This window comes from Castanea sativa, chromosome 10 (genome assembly GCF_040712315.1).
Source record: "Castanea sativa cultivar Marrone di Chiusa Pesio chromosome 10, ASM4071231v1".
NCBI classification, from domain to species: Eukaryota; Viridiplantae; Streptophyta; class Magnoliopsida; order Fagales; family Fagaceae; genus Castanea; species Castanea sativa.
In genome coordinates this window covers 36,580,405-36,602,102 of record NC_134022.1, presented here as the reverse complement: position 1 = coordinate 36,602,102, position 21,698 = coordinate 36,580,405, and the positions used below count along the sequence as shown (strand labels likewise).

General features: G+C 34.6%; 1 protein-coding gene and 1 long non-coding RNA gene across 12 annotated transcripts in view; one reads left to right on the top strand and one right to left on the bottom strand.

Annotated features, from left to right (window-relative positions):
* The first annotated feature begins 305 nt into the window (after positions 1 to 305).
* Positions 306 to 21,698, top strand: part of LOC142614223 (uncharacterized) — a 30,197-nt gene continuing 8,804 nt past the window's right edge. For 6 of the 7 annotated variants that reach the window (XR_012840376.1, XR_012840377.1, XR_012840380.1 and 3 more), the window contains exons 1-4: positions 306 to 352; positions 613 to 694; positions 800 to 866; positions 12,813 to 12,983. This is a non-coding gene — a long non-coding RNA (uncharacterized LOC142614223). Of the gene's footprint in view, positions 353 to 612; positions 695 to 799; positions 867 to 12,812; positions 12,984 to 15,490; positions 17,946 to 21,698 lie in introns of those variants that run through there. The other variant, XR_012840381.1, reaches the window with a different exon arrangement.
* Positions 13,806 to 21,698, bottom strand: part of LOC142614222 (MADS-box transcription factor 23-like) — a 45,314-nt gene continuing 37,421 nt past the window's right edge. For 2 of the 5 annotated variants that reach the window (XM_075786786.1, XM_075786785.1), the window contains 6 exons: positions 20,771 to 20,832; positions 14,673 to 14,772; positions 14,527 to 14,568; positions 14,358 to 14,441; positions 14,076 to 14,248; positions 13,806 to 13,982 (listed from right to left, as the gene is read on the bottom strand). In XM_075786786.1, coding sequence (XP_075642901.1) covers positions 13,964 to 13,982; positions 14,076 to 14,248; positions 14,358 to 14,441; positions 14,527 to 14,568; positions 14,673 to 14,772; positions 20,771 to 20,832 — 480 coding nt within the window. In that variant the 3' untranslated portion in view covers positions 13,806 to 13,963. The remainder of the gene's footprint in view (positions 13,983 to 14,075; positions 14,249 to 14,357; positions 14,442 to 14,526; positions 14,569 to 14,672; positions 14,773 to 20,770; positions 20,833 to 21,698) is intronic. The other 3 variants (XM_075786788.1, XM_075786789.1, XM_075786790.1) reach the window with 3 other exon arrangements.

The window sequence follows — 21,698 nt, the reverse complement described above, 5'->3', positions numbered from 1 at the left end:
AAAAAGATCAAATTGAAAAAAATTACTGCTACTACCACTCAAGTACTTCCCTATTTCGTTTTGTTGGAAAACGATCAAAATTACTTGTTTGCTACGATGAAACAGCATCGACCTAAAAAGCAAAACCGAATAAAACCAAAACCAACCTAAAAAGCAATCGAAAATTAAAAAAAGAAAAAAAAGACCCCCCCGATTACGTGTTAGATCTAGTGGGGGCATCCCCAGTTATTAGTCTGTATCCCTCTCCCCCCACAACTCCTTATTTAAATCCCTCTCTCTCCCAGATATTTTTTGGTATCTCTTCACTTTCATCTCTCTCTCTCTCTCTCTCTCTTTCTCAGCTTTCTCACAGGTACGATTCGCTCGTCACTCACTCTATAACATGTTCCCTTTCTAGCTTTCTCTATTCTATTTCTACACCTCAATTTTCGAATTTTCTTCACCTAGTTTAGGGTTTCCGCTTCTGCTTTTTTATTTTTTATTTTTTAGCTATGTCGTTTGTTCTAGCTGTTCGTTCACTTTGATTCTGCTTTTCTTGAAGGTTTTTACAAGGTCTCAATTCCGCTATTGTTTTCTCTTTTTTTTTTTTTTTGTACGTTGGGAACTAATTAGGATCCGTTTGGCTGCCGAGAAACCGAGGGAAAATGACAGCATATAAAACACGTTGCTGGCTGGCCCTAGCTTAAGCTGTTTCGTAAGATTCCTTAATGTTTCAGCTAAACACAGTAACGCATATATACATAATCCCCTAGAGTACTACATTTACATATGTGTTTCGTTTTGGAACTTTTTTCTTCAGATACTGATTGGAAGAGAAGCGGAGTGTGTTGGAAAGGAAAGCAGATATGTATATCTTCAGCAATCAGGTTAGAACTACGAGTCTTCTCTCTCTCTCTCTCTCTCGCGTGTTCTAGAGGTATCTTTATACATATTCTTTTGCTGGTTTCTATATGGTTGAATAGTACTTGCTGTCCATTGTTATTATGGCTTTTTTAAGTCTTTAACTTGAAAAACTTTACCTTATTGGATGCACTCACTTTTTTGTTTTCCCTTTTCACCGAGATGTGAAATTTTATGTCACGGGATAAACGTTTTGCTCATAGTTAGTAGTTACTACGGTTAAATAAACTATAGTATTCTGTTATGATTGTACGAATGCTATATTTTATGGTGTTGGGGAATCTTTTATAATCGTACGAATGATTCATGGTTAGTTCAATTAAGTTTATCAAGTTAAACTGCATAAAATATTGTGGTTACTGTATATTTTTTTTTACCCCACTTCTGGTTGTTTTAGTTAAACACACAAATACATGGTTACCATGTTGATTTGTTGCATTATTTGGTAACTGTTTTGGTTATTAGATTTACTTGATTAGTTTTGAACATAAAAAATGGCACAGTTGCACACTGTCCATCTTAGTAGTTGATAATTTAATACAGTATGTTTTTTCCCCATATTATCAAGATTGTAGTACTACCATATTGAAGTAGTAGCACTACCATCATCATTTTGTCTCTTTGATTTTAGGTGAGCTATGGGGTGTAAAATTTTTCATTTTGGTGTTTGTTTTAGGAAAGGGGGAGGGATTACAAAGCACAAACATTTAAGAATAAAATAATACCATAACATTTGTAGAAATATATAATAGCAAAACAAAGAGTAATGATAGTTACACACGGTGTGAATGAGACACACAGCTGAAATCATGTTTTAAAAACGCGATTTCACCCTTTCATAATTATAACTGAAATCGCGATTTCAGTGCAATACCAAGAATATTTCTAATGGAATGGCTTTCACAATCCTTGGAGAGATGGTTCACTAATAGATTGAGGGATAAGCAATTTGACTCATTAACATCTAAATCATGAATGTTTGGACTCTGGAATCCATATTATGCAAGGAGACATTGTTTTTGCTCATTCGGATAAGGGTGATATAAAATCGGTGAATTTCCAGCATCAAATCCATAATTAGTGCATTTGTCATAGTTAGAAGCTCTAGCTCCATATCAAGATCACGGTCAATATTGTTACTATCATCAATAAGAAAGCCTCCTGGCTTGTTTTATAGGAACTTGTTCAAAAATACTGTAATGAAAGGAACATAGGAGTTTTCCACTAGGTATTTGACCAAATAGGATTGTCTAGTAACGGCAATGCCTAACTCAACTTGTGTAACAATAATTAGCGCAAAATAAAAATATTAAAGAAATCAAATTGTTTATTCTGGGTATGTGATCTAGTAAAATAGTTTGTTGTTTCAAAAAGTAAAATGTACCATTTAAGATCATATCTTTATTTTATTTTATTCTTTTGAAATGTGTCTCTCCCAATCTCCCTTAACTTTTTCTTTACCCCTACCTCTCTCTCTCTCTCCAAACCCATTTTTATGAAGTTGTCACATACTTTCTAGTAGTAGTTCTTGAATCCAATTGGGTTCAAGTTTATCATATTTTACCTTGGTTCATCTCATTTGTGCTTGAATCAAAGTGCGTTGGTGGTTCATTTGCAACTAGACCTTTGGTGGAGCAGCCAGTCTATTCATCACTCACTGGCACCTAATGAAACCAACTTGCCTAACCATTAATCCAAAACCTCGCTGCCCATCAATTATCTGATGCATATCGATCGGCTGTTTTGAACCCAATCATGCTCCAGTCAAGTGATGGGTTTACCCTCAACGTGAACCCAACCAACCTGTGAACACCCTAAAGCCCTATATTGAGCATTTTCTAGGTTGATATGAACTATATAAGCGGACATGAAAAGTTCTAATTGTGACTGTTCATTTTAAGGTATTACGCATATATTACTAACAAAAAACTAGTTCTCAACTATAACACCAAAAAATAATGTCATGTCTCATTCTTTAAATTGTTAAAACCATAAAACATACCATGGTTATTGGACTCCTTAACCCCATTGGAATAATGTTCTAGAACACACGACCCCAATCATGGTAGATTAACATTCTCATTCTCCAAATTTATTGACTTCGAATGTAAAGAATAAACAATTGATTTGATTTTAATGAAAGAAGAAAATAGAAATATGTGATCCGTTTTCTATATTTTTTACTAATTTTTTTAATAAAAAAATAGCAAGGCATGAATTTATAATGTCTGCTTCATGATGATTCTGTTTTACCATCAGACCAAGACACCTATTGGTTTTTGGTTTAGGTGAGATGCAAACTCATGTACCCTATTCATCGATGAGAGGGTTGAGATCTTATGCACTTAATGAGACCGAGTTACGTTCACAGTGAGTAAGGCTAAAAGGATCGGTTGGGTACAGTTATTTGGTTCGCATTGCTCGCTATTCTCTATTCTAGATAAGAATGGTCGTAGTCGTTAAATCTTCTGTTTATTTGCGGTTGTTTGGATGTTGGGTTGGTCTTCTCAATTACTTGCGGGCCTGCTTTATTTGTTAATTGTCTTGCCCATATTAAGCTTGTTTAGTCATTGTTGCTTGGCCTTGGGCTTAAGTAAGTAAATAGAGCATATTTTGGTTGGTTCAAGTGGTTTTGTTTGGGCCAAAATAGAGCTTGTTTAGGCATTTTAGTGACATTCTTTGTTGTTTTTAGCTGGTTCAACTATTATTCATCTCATTCAGAGACTTTTAAGGCCATTTCTTAATCCTTTTTTACTTTCTTGCTTGCATTTTTGAATTCTCTACCTGTTTATTTGCACTATGACCACTAGACTTGAGCTTCCGCTAAGAGTTCCCTTATGAGATCTATTGAGTTTGATGGAAAGAATTTAAACTATTAGGTCTGATCAGTAGAGATATTCTTAAGGAGGAAGGGGATTATTTGATCATCTGTTATATGACAATTCATCATCTTTTAAGATTTGTGAGTGATGCAACTATTTTAGACGGCTCAACTATCTTTCTCACCTCCACTGCAGCATTTGAAATCAAGAGGACAATCTTATCATGTTTCTCATGCTGTTTAGCATAGAACCCAATAGTGGGGCATTTTGTTGCATCTTTGATCTTCGAAGGTCATTTAGGAGTATTTGCAATACATCTATTATGTAACTGAGAATATCATTCGTTTGTATGGTGTCTTTAGGTAGTATTTCAATCTTGAGCAAGGCAATTAGTGATTTAGGACAAGAAATGGGATTTAATTTTTTATCTTTGGTTGATTTTTGAATTTTTATGTGATTTTCGTTATTTTAGCATTTAGGATTTTATTTCCTTTATTTTAGTTGTTTTTAAGTTTTTTCTAGTCAAATTAGGGCCTAATTATGGTAGGTGTCAAATAGAAACTCTTTTAGAACTTTTTTACTTGGAAAATAAGTTTTTTTGGAGCCTTTAAATAGGCGTGCAATATATAGACCGAAAATTGAACTTCAAAATTTCATATATAAAATTTCAAAGAAGTTTATTTCTTTTTCTGGTGGATTTTAGGTTTTCCTTATGGATTCAAGTAATCCCTTACGGATTTAAGGGTTTCATTAAGCTACAATGATATCTAGCTCTATCACACCTTTCATTTTGTGTCAATTGGTATCAAAGCTCATTAGTATCCCGATATGGCAAAAGGTGATGACCAAAATAACCACCTTATTCATGGTGATCACGGGGTGAAAGCTCTCACGGCAGCAATTCAAGTTCATGATGAGAGGATGACTGGTGGATTCCGTGAGATTCTCAACATGCTCATTGATATTGGTTTTGAAGGCAAAAGAGATCATGATGATGGTAGAGGAATACGCATCAAAGACCTTGCTTATAATCGATCTATCAACCGACATGTTCACAATTTTAATGATATTCCGTACTTTGATGTGGTGTTATACAATGAAGACTTCATGGATTGGATCTTGGACCTTGAGGATTATTTTTCTTACGCAAAGATCCTTGAAGATTTCAAGGTGCCTTTTGTATCTAGAAACTTGTGAATGATGCAGAGGATTGGTGAAACGATATACAATACTTTTAGAATGTGAAGAGGTAAGATTAGAATTTCCTTTTGGCCAAGAATGAAAAGATTGATGGTTAGTTTTTTCTTTCCCCGTAATTATGATGAGATATTGTTCTATACAAGTTGTAGTCAATTAGTCATAGAAAATCAAATTTATTTGAAAAGGATTGTAGTGAGAATCTCAAAATCTATTCATTTAGGGAAAATGAAAATTTAGATGTCATTTATGAAATGAAAATTTCAATCAAAGAAGTAGGGTTAGAAGACCAACAATTTGAAGAGAGATCATCTATTAAAGATGATATTTTAGAAGAAGTTTTCGAAGAGGCTCAAGAAGAAGATATGGAGTTGATTGAGGAGTGACAAAAATTATGAGTTGATATAAAGGTGATCCCATAACCCTCTACTCTTAGGATTGTATTGACAACGCATCAAAACCTATTGAAATGTTGTGAGAGTAGAAAATTTTGATTTGGTATTCAATCCATTGTTAATTGATGTTGTAAATCAATTGAAGGCCAATCAAAAGAAATTTTATACTACAATATCTCAAGGATACAATTTCCAAAGTTGGATCAAGTTATTGAAATATTCAAAATATCTATTTATTTGTAGTGAAAGATTTTAATTTCCAAACAAAACCTTGAGTTCAAAGTTTCATTTAAATGGAGTCTTTCCTCCTTACCTACTTATTTCCTTTCCATACTCCCTATACCTAGGAAGGTTGCTAATCGCATGGAGAAATTACAGAGAGATTTTCTTTGAAGTGGTATTTGTGGTGATTCTAAGTTACACTTGGTGAAATGGGTTAAGTTTTGTAAGCCAATGCAGGTTGGAGGGTTAGGTATAAGATGATTGAGAAGCTTTAACTCTGCCTTGTTGGGCAAGTGGTTGTGGAGGTATGGGTTATGGAAGCGAAATATGGGAATGATTGGGGTGGTTGGTACATGAAAAAGGTAATAAGTGCGTATGGTGTTAGCCTCTAGAGGTTTATTAAAAGTAGCTGGTTGAACTTCTCTACACTCTTACAATATGATGTAGGTTATGATACTAGAGTGAAGTTTTGGAGTATGTGTGGTGTGGGGATTGTGCCCTTCGAGAGGCTTTTCTAGGTCTTTTTTGCCTTAGTAAGGCAAGGGACTTCGGTGGCAAAGGTTATGTGTTGGATTGGTGGGAGGATTCATTGGACTTTTCAATTTCGTTGTGCACTACAGGATTGGGAAGAAGACTCTTTTGATCGGTTTATGACCACTGTTTACCCTTTGAAAGTGCGGGGGGTTGGCCCTGATAAGGTTTGTTGGAAGCCAGCAAGGAGTCGGGGTTTTGAGGTTAGAAGTTTCTATCTTTCTTTCTACCCTCCTACTCTCTCCTTCCCTTGGAGGTTGGTGTGGCAATCAAAGGCCCCTCCAAGGGTGGCTTTCTTTTTCTTTTAATGGTCAGCCTCTTTAGGTAAGATTCTTACAACTAATAACCTTTGCAGAAGGAGTATTATTGTTCTTGATTGGTGCTCTATGTGTAAGAGGTGTGGGGAATTGGTGGATTATTTTTTGTTTCATTGCCTAATAGCTTATGAGTTGTGGTCTTTGGTGTTTGTTTATTTGGACTCCATTGGGTTATGCCTCTTAAGGTAGTTGAGTTGTTTGAGTCTTGGAAGGGTAAATTCGGGCAACATTGCAATATTGTTTTTTGGAGACGTGCCGCATTGCTTGATGTGGTGTATTTGGAGAGAAAGGAAGGCTAGATGCTTTGAGGGATGTGAGTGGTCCTTGTTAGGGATTAAGTCTTTTTTCTTGCATACTCTCCTTGTTTGGAGTGTGGCTTTATTGCATTTTTCTTGTTTTTTCCTTCCCGCTATACTTGATCATTGTAATTTTGGTTCTTGATTTTTACCCCCACGGTACATCCCTAATGTACTTGGGTTGGTTAGTTTTTTCTTAATAAAATTTTTTTCGTTACCTATCAAATGAAAAAAATTTAATTGTTTGTTAAGTTTTGAAATTTTATGTAATTTTCGTTATTTTAGCATTAAAAATTTTATTTCTTGATTTTTGGTGTTTTTAAGGTTTTTTTCTAGTCAAATCAGGGTCTTATTATGGTAGGGTGTCAATTAAGATCTCTTTTAGAATATTTTCACTTGAAAAATAAGTTTTTTGGAGCCTTGAAATGGGCCTGCAATATGTAAAACGAAAATTGAACTTTAGAATGTCATTAATAAAATTCAGAGAGGTTTTTCTCTTTTTTTGGGTGGATTCTAGGTTTTTTTTGTTTTTGTTTTTGTTTTGGTGGATTCAAGGAATCACTTATAGATTAAAGTATTTCGTTTCGCTAGAACGATATCTAGCCCTATCATGCTTTCCATTTTGCTTCAAGTAGAGTTTAGCATGCTAGTATTCTCAAGTCATGGGATTGTATGGAGAAGCGTTGCCAGGATATGGATGTAGTTTGATTTCTTAGTGGACTGATATGAATTTGAGCTGATTCATGCGCAGATTCTATGTAGCTTTGACCTCTATTCATGAAGTTCACTTCTGACGTCGGCATTCCATTATTTCTAAATTTGCCACTGTTTTTACTGAGTACCCTGTACTTGTCGCCTTTTGTGGTAGTTTTGATGGGTCATTAGGAGGCCACATGGTGCGCACATGGTGGATTAAAGGGAGGTGGATGTTCTGGAAATTGGGAACCTAAGAAGTGCATGCATTATGGGAGCTACAATCATACCATCGGCTATGGTTGGGACCTCCATGGCAAGCCCTCTGAGTCTACCAATCAGGCATTCACCCAAGATGAATCCACTCCTGGATCAGGATCTTCCATTACTCTCAAGTAGACATATTTGATCTCTATATTTAAGGATGAGCATGTGCAATTCCTAGCTCATCATTATTGAAATGCTTCTTCATTTGGTTCCACTTTAGGCCAATCAGGTATGACATCCTGTTGCCTTTTGTCTTCTACTTTCAATCCATGTATCATCAATTACAGTGTTACTAAGCAGTGAGTATAGGACTGGCATAGTTGTCCAAACTTGAATTGCATCGTGAATTGAATTTCATTTTTTTCATATCGTGTATAGTAAGATACACAAACGCCAAATAAAATTTATTAAAAAAATTATAGATACACATATATAAAAGTTATATTCATTAAATTCATAACACGTTTAACCAATGACTAATTTAATATCACTTATGTAATAATATTAGCCAAGCTAACTAAGTGTGTATTTGGGACTAGCTTATAAGCTTGATTTTTGCTTTTTAGCTTTTATGTACAACTTGTTAAAACCTCAATTTTTTAAAAACTTTTCTTCACATTTTGAAAGTACATGTATACTTTAGCACACTTTCAGCAAAAAGCTAAATAAGTTGTTTCTAAATAGACACTAAATAGATCAAATTAACATGTGTTTATATTGTCATTTTTTATTCATAGTATAGAAAATAAAATTGTAATTATGAAAGTAAAGTGCCAAGTGTGTATTTTATTGGGCTTAAATCAGGTAGCCAAATCATCGTGTTAAAAATAAGCCTAATGACTTTTTAAACCTTTTGAGTTTGGATTGCGATTCTTTGGAACTTATAAAAAAAAAGATTGTAATTCTTTTGGAGCAGGCCAATAAATATTGTGTGTTTACTTTTATTTCTGTTCTTGAATAAAATTTATTTTACTTTTAAAAGATTTATATTTTATGGGAAGCAATGGAAGAGGGTAAGAAGAGATGGACAACAGCGTGGTGTTTGGGTGGCTTTAATGTTGTAGCGTTCCCATTAGTAAGCTGGGGTTGTGAGAGATTCTCTTCGACAATGCTTAATTTCTCAGATTTCATTAATGTGTCAGAATTATTGGATATTCCTCTTGAAAAGGGTTTTTTCACCTAGGGTAAGGTTAGGAGTTTACTTCCATTTCTTGTATTTTTCATTTTCAAGCTTCAATGTTGTGGAAAAGGATTTTTATGCAGTTCATTGGTTTCTACCTGGGCTTGTTTCATATCATCATTATATTTTTCTAGGCTGTGGCAGTTTGTGAAGGGGAAGAAGTTCATTTAAATTTGAGAACATGTGTCTAAGGGAACCAAATTTTGTAGAAATTTCAAGGATTGGTAGGCTTGGCTAGCTATATACTTGCTAGGAAGCTCCAAGCTTTGGATGGTGATTTAAAAAGTGAAATAAAGAGTTGATCGGGGATATAAGAGTGCAAAAAAAAAAAAAAAAAAATTTTTTTTTGCTTGAGTTAATTAGGTTGGATTTGAAGTAGGGGAAGAGTTGCCTTACCAATAAAAGAAGTTGACGGTGACAACATATTGTGGAGCCAACAACCTGGTGGTAATTTTAGCATTGTAGCATTGATAGTGGCAGTGATGAAAACCTGTCATGAAGGGGAATGTCGGTGAACATCTTTTGGTGTAGTTGGTTGCAATAATTTCAGTGGGAGTACTGGAAATGGTAGTGGTGATGGCGTGTGGCATGGTCTGTAATAGTGATGGTAGATAGTAAGTGATAATAGTAATGGAGATTTTAAAGATATTGTTGATAATTTTTGGTGTTGGCAGAGGAGCAATGGTTTCATCGTGTAGCACTAGTGTAGGCGGTTATGTTGGTGAAGGTGGTGATAATAATTGCGACATGGTAACCCTAAATTTCGTGATATTAATGATGTTTTAAAGGATGGTTATGGAGATGTGGTTCCTATGATAAATAAGGTGGTGGTGGTGGCATTTTTCATTATCATTCTTAAAGAATGCATTATTTTTAAATTTCTAATTAACTTTTCAAATAGAACTTTTTTTTTTTTTTTTGATAAGTACTTTTCAAATAGAACTTTTTCATAACTTATCTGCAAATATGAACTATTAAATTTACTACAAATTTAAAATGAAAAATAAAAAGAACCTGAGTTGTTTGGTTAATTGTTTACTGCTATAGTTAGCATTAATTTTGCTAATAGTAGAATAGTACTCTATTGTGTCTGATAAATGGAGATCACTGGTTTGACTCTCCCTATACCCCTCCCTTTGGGCCACAACTTACAAAAAAGAAAGAAAGTAATATTTAGAAATTTAAGGATGTCCTTTTTGGTTGTTGAAGATTTCAAAAGGTTAAATAAAACGAATTGCTTAATCAAGAGGGTGTTCTATTTAGTTGATTGGTGTTATCTGTGCGGTGCATTGGGGGAATCCGGAATCATCTATTGCTCTATTGTGATGTTGCATATGCTTTGTGGAGTGCATTTTCTAAAAATGTTGAGATTTAGTGGGTGATGCCATTGATTGAGCAACTCTGTTATTTGGTTGGAGAAACTGGTTTGGTAAATATGCCTCGGATGTATGGAATCTTGTGCTGGCCTGTTTGATATTGTTATTGTGGAAGGAGTGGAATACTCGGGGTTTTGAGGAGGCTGAGAGCTCTTTAGATCAATTGCAGTCCTAGTTGATTGGTCTAGGGCTTTGGGATTTTACTCATTGTACTTCCATTCTTGAGTTTCAATCTCCCGTAGATTTTCTGTAATTTTTTTAGATGCTTTGTGTTCGTCATCGTGAATATCAAGTTTTCAGTTCTTCAATAAATTTCATTATTACTTATAATATAATGTAATGAATTCAAGATCTACTTGTATCTTCTTGTGCATAAATTTCAGTTGGTTAGGTAATTTAAAATTAATCACAAAGAAGGTTGTAGCCAACCTCTTGGGCTATTTTCTGGTAGAGACCAATGGCCTATAAATGATTGCATACTTGGTTATGATTTTGAAGTTATCAAAAAAAAAAAAAAAAGAAAGAATTTTGAAGTTGTCTCCTTTGCGTCCAAATTGTCTAGTACTTGAACTTGTGGTCCTTGTTTTCTCTCCATTTTAATTTGGCTTGGGCAGAATTTAAGGGGCTGCGAAGTGAGTTAAAGTTATTTCAAATTGTTATGATTTCAAGGTTGGAATAACTTGAAAGTTATTTAGATAAGGCTTCATTTGTTTAATGTTTGGATAAAGGTTACTTGTTCTAGACATGAACATATTTTTCATAATGCTGGTTAAGGGTATCTTACTGCCTGTAGCTGTTTAGGCATAGGTCAAGTTTAGTATGTCTTGATTGGTCCAAGTCTTGGCCTTGGCTAACTAGTTTGCTTCAGTTTCAAGTTCATAAAATGAATGAAGCATCCATCTTCTCTTTTGAGTTAAATGACATCAATGTTTCTGTGGCAAGAAGCCACATGAACAAGAAAACCTTTGGAGATTTGGAATCAGATAAGAAAGTCTTCACTTGAAGTAGGACATGATCTACAATTGAAAGGATCATTGACTGTTAACATCTCAATTCACCTCTTCTTTGTATGTGTGACTCCATGATGCCTAGTTGCATTAGATAGCTTTCAATGTCCTGAATACTTAGTTTCCATGAAATGTATGTGTAGTTGTGTACCATTGTAGCCTTAAAAGTGGTAAATAAAAAGGGATGCTATGGGGCTTTGATATACACACTCTCAAAGCAAATTATGATCTTCAAACCCTTCTAGCCTAATGGGTCAGTCTTATCAGCTCCTAGGTCTGCTATGACAATACCATCACTAGCACTTACATTATCCTCTTATCAAAAACGAAAAAAAGAAGAAGAAAGAAAAATAAAATACACTTAGCATCCATTTTACTCTAATTATGCAGCCCTGGAGAAATCTTCCTAGTTCATATGTGTACATCTAGTGTCTTCTTAGGCTAGTACCTTGGTGCATATTTGTGGGAATCCTGCTATCTGATGAAGGTTCCTTTGAAAATCTTCCTGTCTACTCATAGATAATCGTGGAATATGTTACTGAGTTGAGGTTTTTTGCAGATCTGATAGGATACTCTTCATGATATTTTTTTCATACATCCTACAGGTATCTTAAAAGATATGAATTGTATGCCTATTCAGGGCAAACAACACAGTTTATTCAAGCTGAATCTATAATTCAAATATGTGCAGAACAATTCGAAAATTTCTTGAGAGACCAATGAGCTCCAGCTCACATGGCACCTTCTCCCCTTGTAAGAACAAGGTGGAGGATGAGGTTGTGGGTTCAAAACCCACCAGTGCATGTGTAAAAAAGATTTTCTTAAGAGTTTTTTAATTTTCTTAAAGGAACTGCAATGACAGCATATCCCTTAAATATAAAATGCAGTGTCATTCTCCTATCAATATTCTTTTTAAATTTTATTTCTTATAATCATTTTTAAAGCTCTTGCCAAGTTCTACTTTTATAGACACTCTTTTCAAGGGAAGTTGAGTGCATATAGTTTTCTTCTCTTTTTTCATTTTTTAGAAATAACTTCTCCCTTCTGCTTTAAATAATCCTTCTGGAGAAATGTACAAAATTCTTGCCAAATTTGTCAGTCACTGGTCTTTTATCTCTTTATGTGGTTAGATATGATTTTGTTTTAAAGCTCAAGCTTGCATCATTGTTTTGTCAAGCATCTCAAGCACTGCTGCCAGAATCAGTCGTATTCTTGTAGGTGTTAACTTCTTCTTTAAGAAATTTAATATTGCAAATGGTTCAGAGGCATTTTAATATCCTTGTTTTTTAAAAAGATCTTTTTTATGCATGTATTCTTGGTTGAGAGCTGTTGGGACCCTTTATTGGGAAGCTATACCTGTGTAGGCCTTAGTAATTAAACTCAGTTCCTATATTTGTCTTAATTCTGGGTTTTTTCTGTTCCCCAATTCATCTCGAGTTCCAAAAATGTTTCTTATGTGACCTTGCCTTGGTTGATGGGGAAACCTCTTTTCTGTTTTGCTAGAGAATTATGATACTGGATTGCATGCCATTGTCTTTATCCTTGACGAGTGGTTGCTTGTATCCTAGTGATGTATCTTGTTTTGTAACTTAAATATTTTTATGTGCAGTTCAAATTTGGTCCACCAAGCTATAGTTTGGACCTTGACATTTTGAACAAGTGGCCAATGATGACCAATAATGCCGTGTTGTTATAAAAAACCAGCACTGATCACTGTAGCAATTAAAGCTCTGGATACTCTTCTGATTTTTGGATTGCGCTAACATTGAACTTCTGCCAGGTAAATGGAATATTATGTTAAAAACTGGTCCATGCTTGTTTATTATGCCAGTAATTATTATTGAATATTACCAACTTTAATGTTAACGACTCTAGGGGTTTTTGCTTCCTCATAGCTTAATGATTTTTTAGGGGGCTAAGTAGTTTAGTCAGGTTCTAGAGCTGCATTTTGTATCATTAGACAGAGTAGTGTTGCATATTCTCAAGTATCTGTACCTTTTACCCAATGTAATTCAAGTTCTCTTCCATGGAGCCAAAGTTTGTTCTGATTATCCCAGCCTCTATGTGCATATTGTTTTATCACTATTGTTTTGAATTGCAGTATTCTCTGTCTCTTAATGAAAAGAAGACCATATCTCTATAATTTAATGATCTTGGTGTGCTATAACCTTCTTTATTGCAACAGAGATCATGCAATCACTTTTTACAATTGTTTGTTTAAAATTTTTCAAGGGAACAAGAAGGTAGGTGCTACATTACCTCATTTTTTAACTTCTTAGCTGAGTTGAAATATGCAGTTTTGTTTCAAGAGTATTTTGTTTGAGACACTAATATAGTTACGCTTACTTGTCTCTAAGTTACATTCTTACTTTCGTACCTGCTAGTGTTGGTTCTTTTTGTTCGTCCAGATGGCGATTAATTCATAACCTCTTTATAAACTAGATAACTGGTATAAACTTTTTAGCTGGTTTGTCTGTTTCAAGGATAACGACTTGAACATTGCTAAAAAAATGCGTCACACAAGCAGTGCATTTCAACTACTCTTTATTACAGTTAATCTTATCGTTACATAAGTAGCTGGTTTAATTGCACATCACACACATGCTAAATTTGGTGTCATTGATCATTTCAAAGTATCTTCTTACTGAATTGTTGGTGGCTCTTATACCTTACCTCACAGATAGAAACGTAAATCTATAGCCACAGGCCATTTTATTGGTAGAGACCAAGTAGCATCCAACTTGAGTTGAATCTTCTTCTTTATTGCAGTTGTAGTCTGCTGCAGTTATTGAGGAAACAAGTTTGGGATCATGATTTTAGAAAACTACATTGGTATTCATGATTGAAATATTTAATTTATAGTATAATATACCCCAGTTTTGTAGCTCTTGTTGGTGTCTCATAGTTTTGTTGCTGTGGCTGGCTAAGTTGGAGATGGACAGGTTCATGTGGGTCCTCTCCAATGCCAAGACCATCTAAGAGAAGGGAAGTTCTGTTTGCTCCATTTGCATCCCTTGTTCCATAGACCTGGGATCCGAAACTTTTCTGTTGAGGGTTACTATAGAAAATCTCAAATTTGGCATAAGTTCAAGCAATGAATGAATTTCATATTATAAGATATATTTGAAGTTCATATTACTTTTATAATTGATACCTTCTTATATAATTCCATGTTTTCTTGACGGATTACGTTTACCTTCTTATACAGTTCCATATTTTCTTGGTGAATTTGGTTTCCCTGCAACAAGGAGGATGAAATTTAGCTGTGTGAATAGTAACAAAAATGAAAATGAAAATAAGCAGCCATTGCTTTCAGTGTTGACCTTTTGATTTAATTCTTCTATTTCATCCATTAAAATTTGGTCCTACAAAAGTCAAAATAATTATGGTGAGTAACATGCATGGGCTTTATATTCAAGTAGTGGAATTATAGAGAATGAGCTTTGCATATGGGAAGAGGCCTTCAAACCTTTTTCATACGAACACCCCGAAGACTCATTTCCAATTGATTCTCCAAATTTTGCAAATCTTTGACACTCATCCCAGAGAGCTCTTCACCCATCATTTGCCTGTTATTTTAATAGACGTTTAAGCCTTCAAATTTGCATTTTGAACATATCAAATTCATTTGTGTGGTGCACTTAATGATATTCAAGAGACCATATCTTCCAATTATAAAATTACTAGTACTGTTGATAAATACTAAGGGTCCATTTGGATAGAGCTTATTGCTGAAAACTGAAAACACTGTACCAAAATAATTTTTAAATGTGTGAATAGTGTCGTGGGACCCATTTTTAATAAAAAAAATTCTGTAAAGTGAAGTTTGTGGGTCCCGTGAACAGTGTTCACGGGACCCACAAATGTGCTGAAAAGTCAGCAAAAGCTGGCTACTGTTCATGCACAGTGCATGAACAGTAGCCTTTGTCCCCTGACCCGTACAGTAGCAGAAGAAGAAAAAAAAAAAAAAAAAAAACGCAAAACGCAGCAGACGCAGACGCATAAGCTGTATCCAAACTCAGCTTAAGCTTTGAGCTCTGATGATCTTATGATTTACCCTTAGATCACACTCTTGTTATTGATGGCCTTTACTTGCACATGCAGAAAATCTTTTGTGAGCGTCTAATTGGTCCATTCTTCTTTCCCTGCAATGCAAGTTCTCTTGCTAATATGTATGAAAATTTGTTGCATTCTTTCTTGACTTTGTATGTACCAAAAAAGACTTTGTATGATGATGCCGTGTAGAATCTATTTCCAAAATTGTCTATATTACTTTCTGTATTGCAGAGTATACTGGATCTCAATTTTTGTCTCATGATATTCAGCTTGGTTGAAGCTTGAGATCATGGAACATGTCAACTAGGCCTCACATATTGTATCCATTGGGGAGTAATACAGTCCACTTGCCTGATCCATTAATCTTAAGAGAATCTAACTACTTATTAAAGTCCTTGATGTTTTCAATTGCTGGGGCATTTGATAAGTTGTATATTGTTTAACCATGGTTTGGGAAAGGTCTTTGGGGCTTCTGTATTGAGCTAGCCTCAAGGCAAGACAAAATAATATGGCCTTTTTCAGCAGACTGGTGTGCTAGAACGCTTTGAAACTTCTTGATCTGAAAATTGAACTCTTTCTACAAACAATGCTAGGTAGAAATAAAATCACGTTACTTTAAAAATCATAATTTATCTTCTTCTCCTTGTTTGTAAAAGTTTTTAAATATGACAAACATTCGGTCAGAAATTCCCAAGAATTTTGAATAAATAACATGGCTTTTATGCTAGTACTTTACTTTCTCCCTTTTCAACAGAAAAACCTTGAATTCATTTCTCTTTATAAAGTAGCATGTACATATGTTTAAGTCCAATTTAATGACAAGAAGATAATTCAGAATGTAAATCCCAGCTTGACCAATCTGATATTGTTTTCTTCAGAAGATAGAACTAATGTTTACTATCTATTTATCTTTCTAACTTTGTATTGTTTTTTATTTTGCTTCTTTTATTGCTTATTCCACTACTCGGCTTGAAAAGAAATTTTATCAAGCTAAGTTTGAAATTGATATCTGGTGCTATGTGACTTATGTGGACACAGTAACATTTTTTTAGTTCTAGTATATGGCTATCTACAAAAAACTAGAGAAGGGGACATGAGAAAAAACGTATCCTTTGCCAATGTACTATAAGGAATAGATGTATGTTTCAATCTAGGAAAGAGCAATATCATGTAGTAGATCTCCTATTTGTGGGTGATTCTACCTAGTTTGAGTCTGTAAAAGCCTTCACAAGCAAATGACAATGCACCATATAAGAGTCCACATGTTGGGTGAGCCAGGTATCAGCTGCCATGTATTGACTCACCACACTATCATCAAATGGTTTATTAGGTTGGGTAATGATGAGGAAGTTTATTTTATGTACTAACCAGGGATATGTCTTTAAATTAGGTAGCAACTCCCTCTAATTCATTATACAATTTGACATAAAGACCCATAGAAGTTGATCTCTTCCAATATATCTAACACATTGATGCCAGAGCATCTAATCCCAAAGCAGAAAAGAACAAATAGCTTATTTTGTCTAGCCTATAGTTTTTATATTACTAGTCTCTTTTTTCTCTATTTTATGTTTTATTTTATTTTATTTTTTTTTGTCTTTAGTATTTTAAAAGGTCATGTGACCAACATGTGTGATAAAGGACATAACTGGCTGCATGTGTGATAAACAACATAACTGGTTGTCAGGGTTGAAGACTTATAAGAGGCAAGGGAAAGCTGGTTATAGTGCTTAGGCATTAATTTGGGATGCTTTCTCCTGGGACTTTTCTTAGATAGTATAAGTTAGATTTGAGTCTTATTTTATTAATTATTTTCTATTGGATCAGTTTTAGTTAAATAAGGGCAGTTTGGCATTTCAGATTCTGGAATGGGCTGTTCTTGGCTGTACCAAAGGTCCATCAGTCTCATTTTAAGTTTTGAGTCATTTTCCTATTTGGTTTAGAAGTTCTAAAGTATTTTTTGTTTGTTATTAGTAATCCTAGTAATTCTAGGAATAGGTTATTTAGAGTCCTAGTCCTCTTAGGAAAGGATTTAACAATAGCCTATATGAAGGCCTTATTGTAGTTAATATTCATAGAGAGATTGATTTGAATAAAATTCTAGAAACTTATTTTAAGTTTTGAAGGTGTGATTGCCTTCTCCTACCTAAGTCTAATTACTTAGGAAAGTTGAGGTGTGGTTGTTTCTTGGTCTATTCTCTGTTATAACACCAACTAGCTATCAATATATTCAAGATTCAATCTTTTCTTGTCTTCTTGACCTAAACCCTATTTCAAGAACCTTTTAACATCTCAAGGAATCTAATTTAGTGCTGAATTCCTAAAAAAAAAAATCCTATATCAATGTGACTTTTAATGAAGCTGAATGGTGTTATTGTTACATGTAAGTTGGAGGGCTAGGATTCTAAGATTACTGAAGGCTATTGTAACTAGCCTCTTTTGAGTCATTATAAGCAGCATTTTCTTGTCTATTTACGAAATTTCATATTTGAATATTTCTTGAGCTTTTAGATCCTAGAAATTGATATTTGATTGTTCCAGTTTTAATCCTAATATCTTTTTCTTTGCTTTAATCTTCTTTGCTGTTGTAATTTCTTATTAAACCCTTATTCTACACTATAACTAAGTAGTCTTCACTGCATCAAGTGGAATGAGAGAAAAAGATTTTAGATCTAAGCCACAAAATTTAGATCTGAGTTAGTTCCAACTTTATGCTATTGTTGGTTGTGGGTGTAGAGCAAATCACGGTCAGCAGATAGAGATGGTTGAGATGAGTCATATGATTGAAGATTTGTCGTGAGCTATCCTAGTTCTTCATTGACATGAATCAATGGGAGCTTGAATGGTGATTTTAGAAGGCAACTACAAACCCTGGCACATATTGAAAGGTGGTCTGGAGGATGAGAATGATGAAATGGAAGAAAAAAAACCTCTTCCATGATGTTAGACCCATAGAACATGCGACATGAGGCGGATTAGAGGATCGGTTGGTGCATACCCTTGAATTGAATGGTGAGGGAATCAAGATAGTAGTTGCTGATTTTTTTGGAAAGATGCATGTGGAGGACTATTTAGACTAGGAAGCTAGTTTAGAGATGTACTTTGAGTGGAAGCCCATGAATGAAAATTGAAAGGTGTTGTTACTGTGCTTCAATGGTTGAAGAGCAGCATGCTTGACAAGGCAAGCCAAAAATCTGCAAACCCCGCACTCAAAAGTGACGGAAGCAATTTTTGCGAGCTGTTTATGCAATGAATTGTATGAAAGATTCTATTCGTTGAAGCAAAGTGGGAATCTTGTGGAGGAGCATTTCGGAGTTCAATAACTTTTTTGACATATAGCTAAAACAGCGGCCAACCAAGCTTAGCAGCTAGCTATATTTAAATTTTTTCCAAGGAAATCTTTACAACAAAGGAGTTTTTTTTGGAATAATTAACATCATAGGTTTGGTTATTTACCTGATGCAGGAAGCAAAAGAATGAAAGAGAGAATTTATTCTAAGTTAGTTTTATTTATTTTTGGACATCAATTTTATTTTATTTATTTGGCCCTAGTATTTAATTAGGTAAATTAGTATTTTATTTATACTTATAAAAAAAGTATTTTATTTATTTATTTGAAGTATAGGGTATTTTTGTCATTCAATAAGTTGGGTTTCCTACGCCAATTAGAATTAGGGTGTAGTATTCCTATATAAGCATGCTAGGTACTCCTATCAAATGGGGATGATTTTGATGAATGAAAGTTGCTTTTAGATTTTTTTGGTCTGGTGCCAACTCTAGCCAACCCTAGGTGTTGACTTCTATTGGTTTATCTTGCTTGGTGCTGACTCCTAAGTTCCTATCATTATTTCCTATCTTTTAATTTTATTGTCAATCGTTTGGGTTGTCTTGCATCAATACCCGTTTGCAACAAGCTAATCTTTCAAGCGGTCAATTGATCTATTAGGTAAATAATTTATTGTATACACCCATCAACAGCAGATCCATCAGTTCTTCCTCTAATATGGATAACCCTTCTGCTTGCCTTCCTCAATTGACACCACTTACTATACCAACCACAAATCCATTGACACCCTTTACAGGTAAAGGTGATGGCATTCTTCCTCATGAGTAAAGACTACTCTGGTGGCTGAAGTAGATGTACAAGATTGTGAGATATTTTCTAATTCCTACAGATTGACGTGATGAGCTGTAAGTTTCATGTAGATATCCCAATAAAAATTTACAGTGTGATTATCACCCCCACAATGAGTACATTAACGAGGAGATTCCCTGCCTCTACCTTGATGTCCCCCATGATCACAACCCATGGCCTTTCTTACCATTATCTCTATGACCTTTATTACCCCAGCGTCCAGCGGTAGTAACTAAAGTAGATTGATCAAAAGAATGTGTAGTAAGATCAAAGCTAGAGTTAGATTTTGAGGCTTGACGAAGAAGATTAAAGACATCGCTCAAAGAAGGAAGCTCTTTATTAGCCAAAATTTGGGAGTTGACAAAATCAAATGATTGCTCACACCATAATATATCTCTCGTGTTTGTTCCACACAAGTTTTGGCAAATATCTAAGAAAACTAGGGTACAAGTGATGCAAGGATCCATACTATTCCTCAAAAAACTACAATATTTGAGCACCCTCTACCTTCAATCAGCATGTTTGGGATCAGAAGAGGCAAGGAGATCTGTCACCAAATACTGAAATTTCTTCTTACCTAGCAAAATCACTCCACTAACTTTTCCCATTGAGCATGATTATTGTTATTCAATTTAATTGAAGCCATTGAAAAAATTTTGGATGAGGGTGAGAGATTGATGTTAATTTGTGGTTGGCAGTGGTTGAATATGATGTATGAGTTGTCCGTGTTGTCTGTAGTGGGCTATTATGATTGGCAGTGGTTGATTGTGGAGTACAGGTAGTCAGCTATGTTCAATTGTGGGTGGTGATAGTTTTATTGTTTGCATAGCTGAGCTGGTGCCATGTAAACCGAGACTTCAAGCTTAGGGTTAAAAATTGATTAACCATAATACACGTATTATTTATAGGTGAACCCCACAATACATTTTGACCCAATTTCCCTTACAACCTAAACAATAGTACTCAACAATAAACATGTTGAAGCTTGTACTTTAAGGCAAGTAGAGAATTGTATAGTTTGATGTTATACATTAGCTACATTGAAAAGATATAACTTGTGCCCTTCAGCATAAGAAATTTACGAAGTATAAGATGGAGAACAAAAAGGCGTCATGATAGATCAAAAAAAAAAAAAGATGTCAATGCAAATGTTCTTCGCATGTTTTTTCAATTCAAAATGAAAATGGTGGACTTGTATATTTCTAAATAGGGTCAAACACTAGGATTATGGCATCGTGTTTACAAGTGTCAGATACATTAAATCCCAATAATGCAAAATTACGTGTAAAGGACTTTTTGATTAAGAATTTCTCGTGTCTTGTTTCTGCATTAATATGTATTATAATAAATTCATGTATTTGGGAAAAGGATTGTACCGATGGTTTTCTTGCAAGTTTTGCAATTGTTGCCTTAACATTGCTGTCTCCCTTTGCCAAAACTATCAAGTAAAAAAGGAAGAATTGATTAATATGACTGTACTATAATAAAAAGTTATTTGTTCAAATATTATCATAAAAACATATCTGAGTGAATAGAAATAAATAAATCTTCATAGTAACTCTAGAATTAGCAATGCATTTAGAGAATGAATTTAATAAGCATGTTATATTACCATTCACCTTATATTACCATTCACTACATGATTGTAGCAGCTTTACATAAAAATACGTTGTGTGTGTGTGTGTGTGTGTGTGTGTGTGTGTGTGTGAGAGAGAGAGAGAGAGAGAGAGAGAGAGTATGTATGAATGTATGCTTATTTATCTACATATATTTATTTGATTCTAGGGGATTTGTTAGAAGTTTATGGGGTTGTCACTAAGTGGATTGAGTGTACTTGGGATCTTTGGGTGCCTTAGGAGGGATTTTGGTTATGTGGGATAGAAGGGTAGTGGAGAAGTTAAAAGAAGCTGTGGGGCCTTACTTAGTTTCTTGCAGATTCAAGAATGTGGGTGATAATTTTGAATGGGCCTTCATTGGTGTTTATGGTCCTAATGTGGACAAGGAGTGTAGATTGTTGTTGGAGGAATTGTCGGGTCTTCATAGTTGGTGGAACGTGCCTTGGTGTGTATCAGGGATTTTCAATGTTGTTCATTTCCCAACTGAGCGATTAGGAGCTGATAATTTTACTCAAGCAATGCATAACTTCTCAAATCTCATTTTTGTGCATGGTTTTTTGGATATCCCTATGGCAGGTGGTAGGTATTCATGGTCCAATTCCATCTCTGGATCCAGGATAGATTGTTTTCTTTTTTCTCCTGGTTGGGAAGATCATTATCCCAATATGTCACAGAGGAGGTTGGTTAG